This window comes from Danio rerio, chromosome 17 (assembly GCF_049306965.1).
Source record: "Danio rerio strain Tuebingen ecotype United States chromosome 17, GRCz12tu, whole genome shotgun sequence".
Classification (NCBI taxonomy): Eukaryota; Metazoa; Chordata; class Actinopteri; order Cypriniformes; family Danionidae; genus Danio; species Danio rerio.
In genome coordinates this window covers 32366863-32380513 of record NC_133192.1, presented here as the reverse complement: position 1 = coordinate 32380513, position 13651 = coordinate 32366863, and the positions used below count along the sequence as shown (strand labels likewise).

Sequence of the window (13651 nt, the reverse complement as noted above, 5' to 3'; positions counted from 1 at the left end):
CTTGTTATGAATTCGCCTGTAAACAACTTGCAATTTAATACACACTGTTAAACACAGGTAAATGTTGCTCTTTTTTGTCAGCTTTCAATTGTATAAACACCTTTAAAACCATGTGTATAAACAGTAGGTGTGTAACGGATTACGGTTGATCGGTGATTCGTACAGATCACAACCCAAGGTTCGGAACATACATGACCTGCGGATTAATACTTTTTTTTTTTACTTGTAGATTAATCCTAAATTTGTAACAATCATTGAAAGATCGCCTCTCACATCATTTAAATCACATGTATGAAAGCATTTAAGCTTTCCTGTAATATTTAATGATGACGGGAGAAGTTGTGGTAGGTTAATAGGGATGTGGTAGGTTTCATTAAAAGTGTTTTCTATCACTACTTGGTTAGCCTGCATGAATGCATTCAGTGTAAGCTGCACAATTAATTTCCAATTGCTGCTTTCAAATTCTGTGTTTGAAAAATGCAAAAATCAAGAAAGAGATTCAGTCTTTAGTCTTTTGAGTTAGTTATGAAGTTACAAACAGTGAAATAATACAGAAGTACTGGGAAAACAGTTTATAGTTTAGATAAAATCACTGATGTTTTTGGTTAAGATTAAAATCACCATCATATGCATTTAACTTGATGCTCAAAAATGAAAGTTGGCAGCAATTACATTATTTAATCAATAGGTGGCGACAACCAGTCGTCAAAAATATGCCACTGAATAATTCTTCAAAAATGACACATCCAGCAATGAAATATGAAGTTTTGAGTGAGTGAAAATAAAAATAAATATGGGTTGTACAAATTATAATGTTAGATTCATACATTTAGCGTTATCAGCAACAGTAGGAGTGACAGTGAATTTTTCACAGTACTGAATATTTTACTATTTATTTTTATTCAGCTTGTTATTTCTTCATTTTATTTTAATAAAATTACTAGTTCTAAGTTCTGTTTTTTAAAACCAGAAGTGTCTTGCAGTACTGTTTTTGTAATAAATGGGAAAGTAAATAAAAATTTTTCATCTCCTCTTTTTGGCTGAACCAAAAAAATGGTCCTATCTGTGACAAAAAAACCATAACGTGATTCGAACCGTGAGATTTGTAATCCTTACACCACTAATAAACTGTTTAACTTTTAATAATGAACTTTTAAAGACCTCATCATACTGAACCGCTTTCTAACTTGCCACCTTATATTCACAGCAGACAGATTTTTGACAGGCTAAACTCAATTGTGTTTGATGATACCTAGCAACCATTGATTATCAAGCGCGTTAGATTTGCCCACACTATGGGCCTTCCTTCTTCCCTTCAGCTCTCATGCTTCATACTGAGTGCCTGAATGTCATATGACGTAAATAGTCATCTTCTCAGTAACCCGAGAGCCATGTTTACCATTATTAGCAGAGCTCCTTAACACCCTATAACCATTATGGAATGACTGTGCTAAGTCTATAAGTAATGGGGTGTTGGGTTTGAGGGAAAATCTGACTTTAATATTTAGTCAAAAAAAGATATAAAACCTCGGCACATACATTTTCTGTTATTGCTTTTCTTGCGCATTTCTCTAAAGCTGCTTAGACACAATTTGTATTGTATAAAGGGCTATATAAGAAAAGGATATTCAACTCCTATTAGTATCGCTGAAGCTTTTAAATAAATTTCTTACTTAAATCATATATGCACTGTGTTGTCTCTGAGGGAATTGGCTGAAGCACAAAATTCAGTGCTCAACAGAAGTCTGGCGTTTTCATTAATCTCAGCAGAATTATGTGGTTGGTTATTGTACACTTGCTGTAACTTACCATTAAGGAATTTCCTTCTCAAATCCTGTTTGGGATGGAGGTTTGTGTCGATTAGTTAGTTTTTTGATATTTCACTATTGAATTAATTACTTTTCTTTAGTTTGCATAATTTCTTAGGATACTGGAAGTCTTTGGAGCTGAAATTTAAATTTAAAAACAGTGTTGTGTGTTTGGTTTCTGACTAGTGTGGTAAGCTTTTGACCAGGGGTGCCTGAACTTTTTCTTAAGAAGAGCCAAAATCCAAACCTGATTGAGGCTAGTGGGTCGAAGGTAAATAAAGTTGCCATGGGTAATTTCCTAGTTTATTTAATAATGTTTAGAAATGACTAGAAAACACTGCTTTATATTAACTAATACAGTTTTTTTTACATTTAATAATGCACTTATTACAATAAAAAGCAAAATAATCTAATTGAAAACAGAATTGCACTAGTTTTTGCCTTGATTTGCTTGTCGTTGTTTTGTGCATTGTCCTCTACCCATCGAGTGACAGTATTTACATTTCTTAAAAATCTGATTCATTTACAACATTTAAATGAAACATTTAATGTCAGTTGGCTTTTTAGCTCAGTAATAAAACAAACAAAAAAGGTTACGTCAAATTAAAAATGAGGATCTCTGTGTTAAAAGCATTCACCTCAACCCTCCCCATCACACTCACTTCTTCTCTCAGATGGGATGGTGGGCCAAATTAAAGGTTACATCAGCCAACTTTGGCCCGCGGGCCTTATTTTGGGCAACTCTGCTTTAGACCAATCTAAACGGATTGAGAAGACCAATCAGAGCAGAGTACTGTAGGTCTTAGAAAAGGAGAAGTTTTAAAAGAAAGATTGTTTCTCCACTTTATAAGTAGAAAAGCTTACAAAAGAACAACAAAACAGACCTTAAAGGAACCATTAAAACAGCATCAGGGAACTTTAAGGTAAACTAAATCCTGTTTTACATCTCCTGTTAGACATTCATTCATTCATTTTCCTTATGCCAGACAGCATTTTCCTTAAGTTCAGACAGCATGGTTTTAGCCCAGATTTTGACTCGCCGACAGGTTTTGAAAAATCACAGACAAATGCCTGAAAACACAGGCATATCTGTGCTTGTTCACGTGAATAACAATCACACAGTATGCACTATCAAAGATCTGACCTGAGAGAATCGCAGATGAGTCGCCGACACCCGTGAGATATTTGCCGTAGTAAATATCTGGAGCTGTCGGTGATTCAAATCATGCTGTGTAAAATATGTTCTGATTGAAAATAACATCAGGGATTACCTACAGCCAATAAAAGAGCAGCCTCCACTAGTATGGATACCTACAGGCCAGCAGGAGGCTGGGGGAGAAGTTAAAAGCACAAATTTTTAGTTTATTTGGCCCCAAAAAAAGGAGGAAAAAGTAGTGGAAATTTTGCAGGAGCACCCATGTCACCCATTGTGAGACGTAGTTTGTACAATGTTGTTGGCGATTCTTCCTATTTTAAAGTCATGTAGTGTGAAACCACCATTCGCTGATCCATCCTACAGTGTAAACACAGCACCGATAGAAGGCTACCCCAGATAATCATGCAGTGTATGAAAACATCCATGACAGGACTACTTTGAAAATCATGCAGTCTGAACTCGGCATTAGTCCTTTAATTATCAGGGGTTATCAAAGTGGAATGATCCGCCAACTATTCTGGCATATATTTATGCAGCTGAAGACCTTTCTAGTCCCATCCCAGTAGTGGGAAAGGTCCTGAAGACAGTTACATTTAAACATTCTTCTTTTTTTTTTTCAGGTCCAGGAGCACATCGTCAGAACGGACCGGTGACAGATGATGGCGAGGCTCAAAGGAGGTGCGAAGAGAGTCTCTGATGACATTAGCTTTTTTTGAGGCATCTGTCACACTTTTATCAAGCTTTAAAACATTGGGCATTGGCCTGAATTACAGACTATTTCTGATTTTTCAGGTTATATAATGCTGTTTTATGACTCCCTTGAAAGGTTCAGTTTCTCTGTGACACTTTACAGATACATTTACATTTAGTCATTTAGCAGACGCTTTTATCCAAAGCGACTTACAAATGAGGACAAGGATGCAATTTACACAACTATAAGAGCAACAATGAATAAGTGCTATAGGCAAGTTTCAGGTCTGTAAAGTCTAAGATACAGTGGCTTAACCAATGACATGAGTTTACAGGACTTTCTAAAAGCCAGTCAGAAGTGTTAAGGAAATTAGTTCATATGAATTGGATGAATTGAATGTGATTTATTTTAAACTTGAAATGTTCACATATTTGCTGTCATGAAGATGGTCATGACTGCTGTCAAAACATAAGTTTAGATAAGATTGTGCCATCTAGTGGTCAGATGACGAGCAGCAGTCTGGCATTTTTAAACTCATTAGGGGTTTTCATGTTTGAAATAGTAAATGATGAGATCAGGTAAACAAATACCTTAGGTACCTTGCTTTATATTTTACACTGATCGTACTTACCCAAGGTTATCAATTAATTCAGCACATCTATAAACTGACGCTTCACATTGTACAGTACACTACTAAACACTGGATTAACACACTTTTTAAATCATTTGCTGTGTGTGTCAGTGTCATTGATTGGATGAATCCAGCAAATGAAGACTAATATAATATTAAATCATTTGTATGATGTGTATATATAATGTGTATATGTGTGTGTGTGTGTGTGTGTGTGTGTGTGTGTGTGTGTGTGTGTGTGTGTGTGTGTGTGTGTGTGTGTGTGTGTGTGTGTATACTGTATATATATACTGTATATATATACTGTATATATGATTTGTATATAGCTGTTTCACTATCAAGTTTATGAATGGACTTTTTTGGACTAAAAATCTTTCCACTCGAATGAATATGATGGACATGATATGCATATCAGTTATATCATTGCATCATTTTGCATGGTACATGTTTAAGTTAAAACTGAATAAAAAGGTTGTTTAAAGAACGGTTTCAATTCTGCCTCTAAATTGCAGGTGGGAAACGTTTCTCTACATGGGGTAAAATGGGGTTAAACACAGTGAAAAGAAATTCATTCAAGATCATGTGTGAATGTGAGCTTAAATGGAAACATCAATGTAAACTTTGCAATGAGCGTGCTTTTGTGTCAGTAAGCAGAAACATACAGAGGACTAAGAGATAATTAATTTAGCCTAACTTTAACGCAAGTAATTGTTTATTTCTAGGCAAATGATGGACCAGCATCAGATGCAGATGGAACGTGAACGACGAACATCTGGCTCTGCAGGTAGACTGAAGATGCTGCACCCCTGTGCAGTGTGATATGAGACTACATACTCTCAAATACACACACACAACCACTCAGAGAATAACCCTACAGACTTCATTGTCTGCTGAAGTGTTAACATTGAGGAATATCAAATTTTCTGGCCACAAAACAGATCCCCTGTCCAAACAGCTCACACTGTCCATCCCCTCTCATAAACACATGCTCTCTTTCTGTTTCTGCTTAAGCATTTATCAGTTCAGCTGAGATAGCCATCTTTCATATTTGTAAGTTTTGTTTTGGTGAATCTCATGAAATGTCTTAAATACATGTGGAAATGATATTTCTTCCTCAAATAAAAAAAAGGAATTGTTTAGCAACCTGAAAATTCTTTATTTCTCCTGAAATTGATCTGGATTTACTGGATTGGTTTGGTATGGGTTTGAGTAAATTATGATTATTTCAGAGTATTTGACAATTACCTTTAAGAATAACTATAAAATATGCTCACAAGTTTGACACTGATTATGAATAATGGTTTGAATAAACAGTTTTTGTGAGATTCACCTGTTTGCAAGGCATATGATGTGACATGCTTTTTAAAAAAGTCATATATTTTGCTCCTATTTCATCTTTTTTGAGTTTCCTTTGTACACTTTGATGCCTGATTTTCATCACTCTCACGTTTCTCTCTTTTCGTTTGTCATTTGTGTTGAACCGTTTTGTCTCTTTCTCTGTTTCTCAGTCTCCACCCTTCAGTTTAAAGTGTCAGCATCTGCTTCTCAGTCCGAAACCTCTCTGCATGACCTCAGACAATATCGGGCTAACACTCTGCCCCCTTCCTATGCTCACCTTAACCCTGCTGCATCCTCCGCCCATACCGCCATCCCTCCTCTCCAGGAGGGTGGTTACCACATGGTGGACTCGCCTCAAAAAAAGGCCCAGCAGCTTTCCCAGCTATCCACCTCTCTGGCTTCTGCTTTCTCCCCTGTGCAGCAAGGGGTGGTCCCTCCACCTCGCAACATCAAACAAATCCCTCTTTCCCCTCCAACATCCCAGCAGGACCTCAAACACGCCACTTGGTCCTCTGCCCACATGTATGCCCCCTTACCCGCTGCATCGCCCCCAGTTGTAATGGCAGTCAAGCAACCTGGCCTGCCTGTCGCCCTTCCCCTGCCACCCCTAAATAATGGCCCCAAAGCTCCCTCTAACACATCCCACCTGGACCCAATAATGCACCTCCAGCAGTCGTCCAATGGCCAGGCGGAGGAGTGTTACCCGTATCAAAGCCCTTCTGGAGGTCCTCTGCACCCACATTATCCCATACAAGAATCGTCTTGCCCCCTTCCACCTCTCATTGGCCAGCCAGTCCAAGGCCCCGGCCTCCACCCACAGCAGCTATACCAGACCACACCCCCTTTTGAAACCACGCCCACCTCTCACACCACGCCCAAGACGTCTCCCTCACCAGTTTATCAGAATGCAGCAGCAGCCAGCAGTAAGTATTTCAGCTGCCCCGATTTGCACTTTCTTCGTAAGACTTTCTCACATCCTTTGAGTTTACCTGAGCCGATGATATGCTAATCTCAAAAGGGAACAGGACAATCTTTGTATTAAAATCATATGCAAATACTGGCCTGTCTGCATTGTTAGGGATGCTGTTGACTTTTGTATGTGTCATGCCGCAGAATCACAGAAGCTAATTCAAAAGTTGCCGTCATTCTTTTCTTGAATAGAGGAAGGATGATTTAAGATTTTATGAGTAAACATACATGTACATTGCAGTGATGTTCATGTGTGTTTGCTCAAAAGTGATTTGTTAAGAGTTGCATCACACTTTACACTAATCCCTGGTTTTATGTTTGATCGTATTGGCTTTTTCTCTTTGAATGAATCAGTTTTAAAGGGGTGGTCCACAACGATATCATACTTTAAACTTTAGTTGATGTGTAATGTAGCTGTGTGAACAAACAACATTTCTGAATGTAATATTCTCAAAGTTAGTTAGAGACATTGGCTTTTACAGAGTTAGCTTAGAAAAGCCTACAGCGAACTAAATTTAGGGACTACAAAAAATACATTCGAGTTAGTGAGATCACAAACACTTCAGGTTACATGCATTCACCTCGCGCGCACACCCTGTGCAGTGAAGGGGCTTGGCTAGAGGCGCTGTAATGTTATAGCATGGAAAGTTAGAATGTCGTCCAAAATGCTGCTATTTCCACAGAGCTTGTTCTGTTTCTGTATTTGGACTTCTGAAGGACAGTACACAAAGATAGAAGTGCTTACAGTTTAATTTCATTTATGTTCCAGAGAATTATAATAAAATATACAGCTAGCATTTGACAAAGGACAGCTTCCAGAATCTCTCCCAGTTCAGAGCTGGATTTGGCTAAAAACTCTTAAAAGGAGCAGCTCCAACCATAATAGACGAAGCTGTGGATTGTGAGCCACAACTTGTATGTATTTTTATGTGTTAAAATTTATCAATTACATGCATGAAATGCTGCTTGGCACTCATATTTATCAGTCAAACCCCTGTAAACAGCCACAATCTTCAGCTGCAGTGTCTCTCTATACGGCATCTTACTGTGAGTTCTACATCTGAAATAACCAACTAGCAAAAGATATGAGAAGGAGACATATAACGAATCACAGCACATTATGTTAGCTGACCAATCAGAGCCTCTTGAGGGTGGGCCTTTCAGAGGAACTAGGAAATATGACAGTCGTTTTCATGTTAGCGGAGTAGCAGTATATAATCAGCGTAATGTATATAAAAAAAATAACGTGATTTTTCACAAATGTAGCATGAGCACACATTGCTTTGCAACTTATAAACACAACCAAGCCTTAAAAATACACTCTGGACCACCCCTTTAATGTCCACATGAACTGGAAGATGCTGAGACTTTTATTTCAGCATGTTCATGTACTTTCATCTGAAAAGAATATTGAGTAGAAAGCGGCACTTTCTTTTTGCACATCATTCACTCATAGCAAACTAATGGTAAAAGGCACCAACCTGATTTCTCCAAGTAGGATATGTTCCTGGATTAATATCTATGTTGATCCTTGAACAAAATTCCCATCAGCCAATCAGAATTAAGTGATTTGATTAATGTTTAGGCTTACGGTTAGGTTTCTGCAAAAAAATCCTTGTTGCCTTAAATTTTTAAGCTGAATCAAATTAACCTTATGAGTCATTGAACCTGTATTATGTTAAACTGACTTAAAACAGTTTGCACAACTTAGAAAATGAAGTTAGAAAACATGACTACCTTAGTTCAATAAGTTACAATGACCTAAAAACATATGCCTACAGGACTAGTTGATCATATATTTTTTTACAGTGTACACAAGTGTTATCCTGATATACTATTATTCCTCTCTGATTTTGGGGAAAAATTACAGTTATGGTTGGGTTTACAGGTAGGGAACAGGTATGAACAAAAATGCTGTTTTTTGTTCTTGGCAAAATCATTACATGCTGGTAGGGGCAAGAATATTGTGGCAGAAGCCTTCAAACTAATGTCAACACAAGCACCAACACTCCAAATGCAGAAACAAATAGTCAGATATTGATTAAAGATTACCAAAACGAACTTTTTACCACAAATACCACCTACTGTCCCAAAGTCATTTTACAATATTTGAATGAAAGATCAGAAAAAGGCAATAGATACAGTGGCCTATAGACCTTGCAGCACTGAATGTTCATTGATCTTGAACATTTACTTTGCAAGTTTGAATGCTTGGTTTTCTGTGATGTGTTGTAATGCAAATCCAGGCAGTTTGTCACTAAGATAACACCATCTAGCTGGCTAACATGGATGAGGCTTTGTCAAATTTGCTTAATGCCTTGGAGTATGCAAGAACTAAAAGGCAATTGATAATGTTTCGCATTCTATGCAATTTTTTTTTTCTAGAAAAAGTGTTTATGAATTTACATAATGATTTTGTGTGTATATATATATACATATATATATATATATATATATATATATATATATATATATATATATATATATATATATATATATATATATATATATATATATACACAAAATCATTATGTAAATTCATAAACACTTTTTCAATATATATATATATATATATATATATATATATATATATATATATATATATATATATATATATATATATATATACACACATATCACCATGCAGATGTTTTGGGTTTTTCCCCATAAAGATTCTCTTATTCTTACCAAGTCTGTACTTATTTGATCAAAAATACAGTACAAATATTATTTGTAAATGATTATTACTGTTATATAATATAGAAAAAAAAAATTATTTCTGTGAAAAATTAACTTTCAGCAATCATTACTTATGACTTCAGTAGCTATGTTTCTATCCACCTATTTTTTGTGTGCATTTTGAGTATGCACATAAAACAGTTGATGGAAATGCCAAGATATGCATCAATTTTGAAAATGTGCATTAAAAACATGTACACATACTTAAGTAAGATAAACTTTTTATTTGACAAAAAAATATGTTCTACACACTACGATGGTATTATGTTTACCAAACAAATTCCAGTATGCACATTAAAAAGGTCATGTGATTTTGTTATAAGACATTATGTGATAAAAATATGTGTGAATGGACAAACCAGCAGGCTGAGCACATTGTAAAACATCTGAAATGTTGTTTTGGTCATTTTAAAATGCTTTAACCAGTTCAGCATTAGTGTTTTTATATTATAAATTACCTTCAGAACTGTCAAGAGCATCTTTGCTCAGGGTCTCATGTCTTTAAAATGCGTGTCAGCATTGTCTTCAGAGGGGCAAGTAATTTAATAAATAAGGAAAAGATTCACGCAGCTTCTCCACTGCAAATTTGGTTTTTACTTTTAAAATTTGGTTCCAGTTAATCAGGAAGTGACTATTTTTATCTCTTTGACTCATTGGATGGAAACGCTGCTTCATTTGCACATCTTTTAAGCGATATTCCAGATTTGCACATAAATTTAATTTGCATCTTTGGATGGAAACAACTAATGTCACATTGTCCTTCAGAAATCATTTTAATATGATGTTAAACGTTTCTTAATTTGATCATGATAAAAAATTGTGCTGCTATTTTAAATATTTTTGTTCAAGACCCATTGATGAAGAGAAAGTCATTTCCTTTCAAATTTACAATCATTTGTATATAAAAAAAAATGTATTTGCTGACACTTTAAATCAATTTTAAATCATCCTTGCCGAAAAAAAAACATTAATTTCTTACAACTCTTACAGACTCGACACTTTTGAACAGTGTATATAATAAGATACACATTTTAAAGAAAACATTATTTAAAATTAAATATTTTAAATTATTTATACCTAATCACATTTGACAAAAAAATATGCTGTCAAAAATACATATTCATTATTTTTTTTTAAGAACAAACATTAGTTCAGTTAAAAGGATCCCAAAACTAAAAGATCTATCATCATTTACTCAATCCTCACTTTTCATAAACCTGGTTGAGATTCCTTCTTCTGATTAACACAAATAGAGATGTTCTGATGAAATCAGGAAACCTGTAACCATTAATATTCATAGTATTTGTTTTTCTTACAGTGGAAGTCAGTGGCTACAGGTTTTAACATTTTCCTAAATACCCACTTCTGTGTTTAACAGAAGAAAGAAACTCAGAAATGTTTTGATGTAAATGTTCATTCTTGACTTAGTTTCTACTAAGCCGGCAGAAAAATAAAAAGTTCTTACTGCTGAGCCCTTATTAGTATGATTTCCCAGAAACTAAACACACTGTAGTGCAATCAAAACATTTGCAGTGTTTGTTTGATCATCCCAACCAGCCACTCTGCAATACTTCCTGAATCGATGGTGTGAGTCTAGGGCGGGTCTATCCATTTACTCGACTAGTAGCAGACAGAGTGAGAGTCCTGTAAACCTGTTTGCAGTTCTGGTTCCTATCACACAACATACACACTTCACCTTTAAGTCAACACAAATGTTCCTTGTTCCAGTGAATTTCATTTCTGCATTTTAATAACTAACCCCTAAGTCTACAATACAACAGTGTTTCTTTCCATTCTTTCAGCAGGTCCTCCCGTCCCACCAGGTCATCCCTCTATGCTCTCTGCCGCCCCTCCTGTTCACCCCCCTACCTCAGCATCCATGGTGGGACCACCAGCCCCGCCGCCCCCTCCCGGTCCACCTCCGCCTGGTCCGCCTCCACCTGGACCACCGCCGCCTGTCACAGGACCCCCTCCAACGCCACCTCCACTGCCGGCTGGTGGAGGTCCTGCTCCGTCAGGTCTGGCCGCAGCACTAGCCGGTGCCAAGCTACGTAAAGTTCAGCGGGTGAGAGCGGCACATTCTTTCCCCAAACGTCAATAATTGTTTTAGCAGTAGGTGTGATAATCTTTAAGGTGATAAGTTGTGAGTATATTTCAGAGGTCTTATCCAAGAGGTCTTAAAAAGACTTTTAAAAATATCAAAAACTAATTTTTTGCCCTCAAAAAGTCCTAAATTTACTGTTGTTGGTCTTAAATAATTTTAAACAGGTTTAATTTTTCATTGTCCGTGTAAAGCTACCCAATCAAGCCAACACCCATCCGATCACTGACATTTCAGCTCAGTAAAAGTTTTAACAAAAGTTTATTTATTAACTCTACTTACCAATATGGTTTATTTATCTTCCTTTCAAGAACATTTTTTATGTTTTAACTGGGCCATTAGAAAAAATCCTTGGCGTTTAGCCTTGTCTATGTCTAAAAGTTCATTCATAGCCATCATAAAAAGCTCTTAAAAAGTCTTAAATTTGACTTGATGAAACCTGTAGAAACTCTGATCTTTATGGCTGATTGATTGTTTAATGTTTGATCTCCTCCAGCCAGAAGAAAGCAGCAGCAGCAGCAACAACAGTAGCAACAGTAAGAACGATGCCAGTCGCTCCAGCGGTGGCAGTGGTGGAGGTGGAGAAGGTTTAATGCAGGAGATGAACGCCCTTTTAGCAAGGAGGTCTGACTTAATCCATGTCCTGTTTTCATACTATGTGTTCTGGCTGCATGATATTCTGTTTCAACATTGACATTGTGATGTGTGCATCTGCAATAGTAGCATCAAGTTATGTGCTATGTTAAGTTGGGATTAAAATTGGCCACAGTGCAGAACACATAGGAGTTGTAGAGTCACTACGGAGTCTAATCATGATAGAGTCAAATAATAATAAATAATGAAATCAAATTATAATATATTTTGCATGTGTTTATTAAAGGGGTGGTGACTTTTTTGTGTAATTTTAAAGCTTGGTTGTGTTTATAAGATGCAAAGTCATGTGTTTTCATGCTACATTTGTAAAAAACTACATTATTTTTTCATATATCTTACTTTATTATATACAGCTACTCGGCTAACATCAAAACTACATATTTCCTAGTCACTCTGAAAGTTGTTTACACTAGAAACTATGCAAGTAATAGATCAATTTTAACAAATAAAAATACTTCCAGGTTGTGGCTCATAATCCACTGCTTCATCTATTATGGTTGAAGCTGCTCCTCTGAGGAGTTTCAGTACTGAACTGGGAGCGGTTCTGGAAGCTGTCCTTTGTCAAATGCTAGCTATATATTTTTATAATTCTCTGGAACATAATTAAAATTAAATTGTAAGCACTTCTCTCTGTGTGTCATGTCCTTTGGAAGCCCAAATACAGAAACCGAAGAAGATCTGTGGAAATAGCAGCGTTTGGATGGCATTTTAGCTTTCTCTGCTACATTACAGCACCTCTGGCCACTCCCCTTTGCTGCACAGGGTGTAAGCTTGTGGTGAATACGTGTAACCTGAAGCGTTTGTGATTTCACTAACCCGGATGTATTCCCCAAACTTTGTTCGCTGTAGGCTTTGCTAAGCTAACTCTGTAAAAGCTAGTGTCTCCCTTTGCATTACATTTAGAGATGTTGTGTATGTTCATACAGATACATTACACATCAACTAAAGTTTAAAATATGATATCGTAGTGGACCACCCCTTTAATGCATGTGAGCATTTTAAGAGTTTCTAAAACACAATAAATGTAACAGTTTAATTCTAATAAAGATTCATTTTATAGAGTAATTTATACAATGAAGATTATACCGTTTTATTTTACAGTTCCCACTCCCCAGAAAACCATAAAGCACACTGTTTGTTTCACTTGATCATTTTTGTTTATCTTATCTTCTTTTACCTGTGCTTTTGTTTATGGAATTTAATACAGATGCACTCCTTACTAATGCCAATGAGTTTAAACATATGAATTCTTGTCAAATTAGGCTATTCAAATTATCTGGTGAAATTGTATTCATCTTAATATATTTTGCAGAAAAACTTAATTTTCGCAATGGGAGATTTCCCTGCAGCCCTGCTATCTGTGATCTGTATCATTTGATCTGTGGTTTGTGGTTATACAAAAGTTTGATTGTTTACTATGGTTGTTCTGTAGGAGGAAGGCCTCAGAGAAACCAGAAGACAGTCAAAATGTAGGACTTTTGTATATTATTTGTCAAAAAAAAATACACACACATGCTGTTCATATAAGTTTTTTATGTTTGTTGTGTGTTATATCACATCTCAT

General features: G+C 36.1%; 1 protein-coding gene across 15 annotated transcripts in view; it reads left to right on the top strand.

Moving 5' to 3' along the window:
• The window catches only part of evla (Enah/Vasp-like a), a 76586-nt gene that overhangs the window by 59293 nt on the left and 3642 nt on the right, over positions 1–13651 (top strand). For 4 of the 15 annotated variants that reach the window (XM_073927465.1, XM_073927464.1, XM_021467223.3 and 1 more), the window contains 6 exons: positions 3585–3642; positions 5009–5070; positions 5795–6547; positions 11138–11397; positions 11930–12057; positions 13520–13556. In XM_073927465.1, coding sequence (XP_073783566.1) covers positions 3585–3642; positions 5009–5070; positions 5795–6547; positions 11138–11397; positions 11930–12057; positions 13520–13556 — 1298 coding nt within the window. 15 annotated transcript variants of the gene reach the window in all.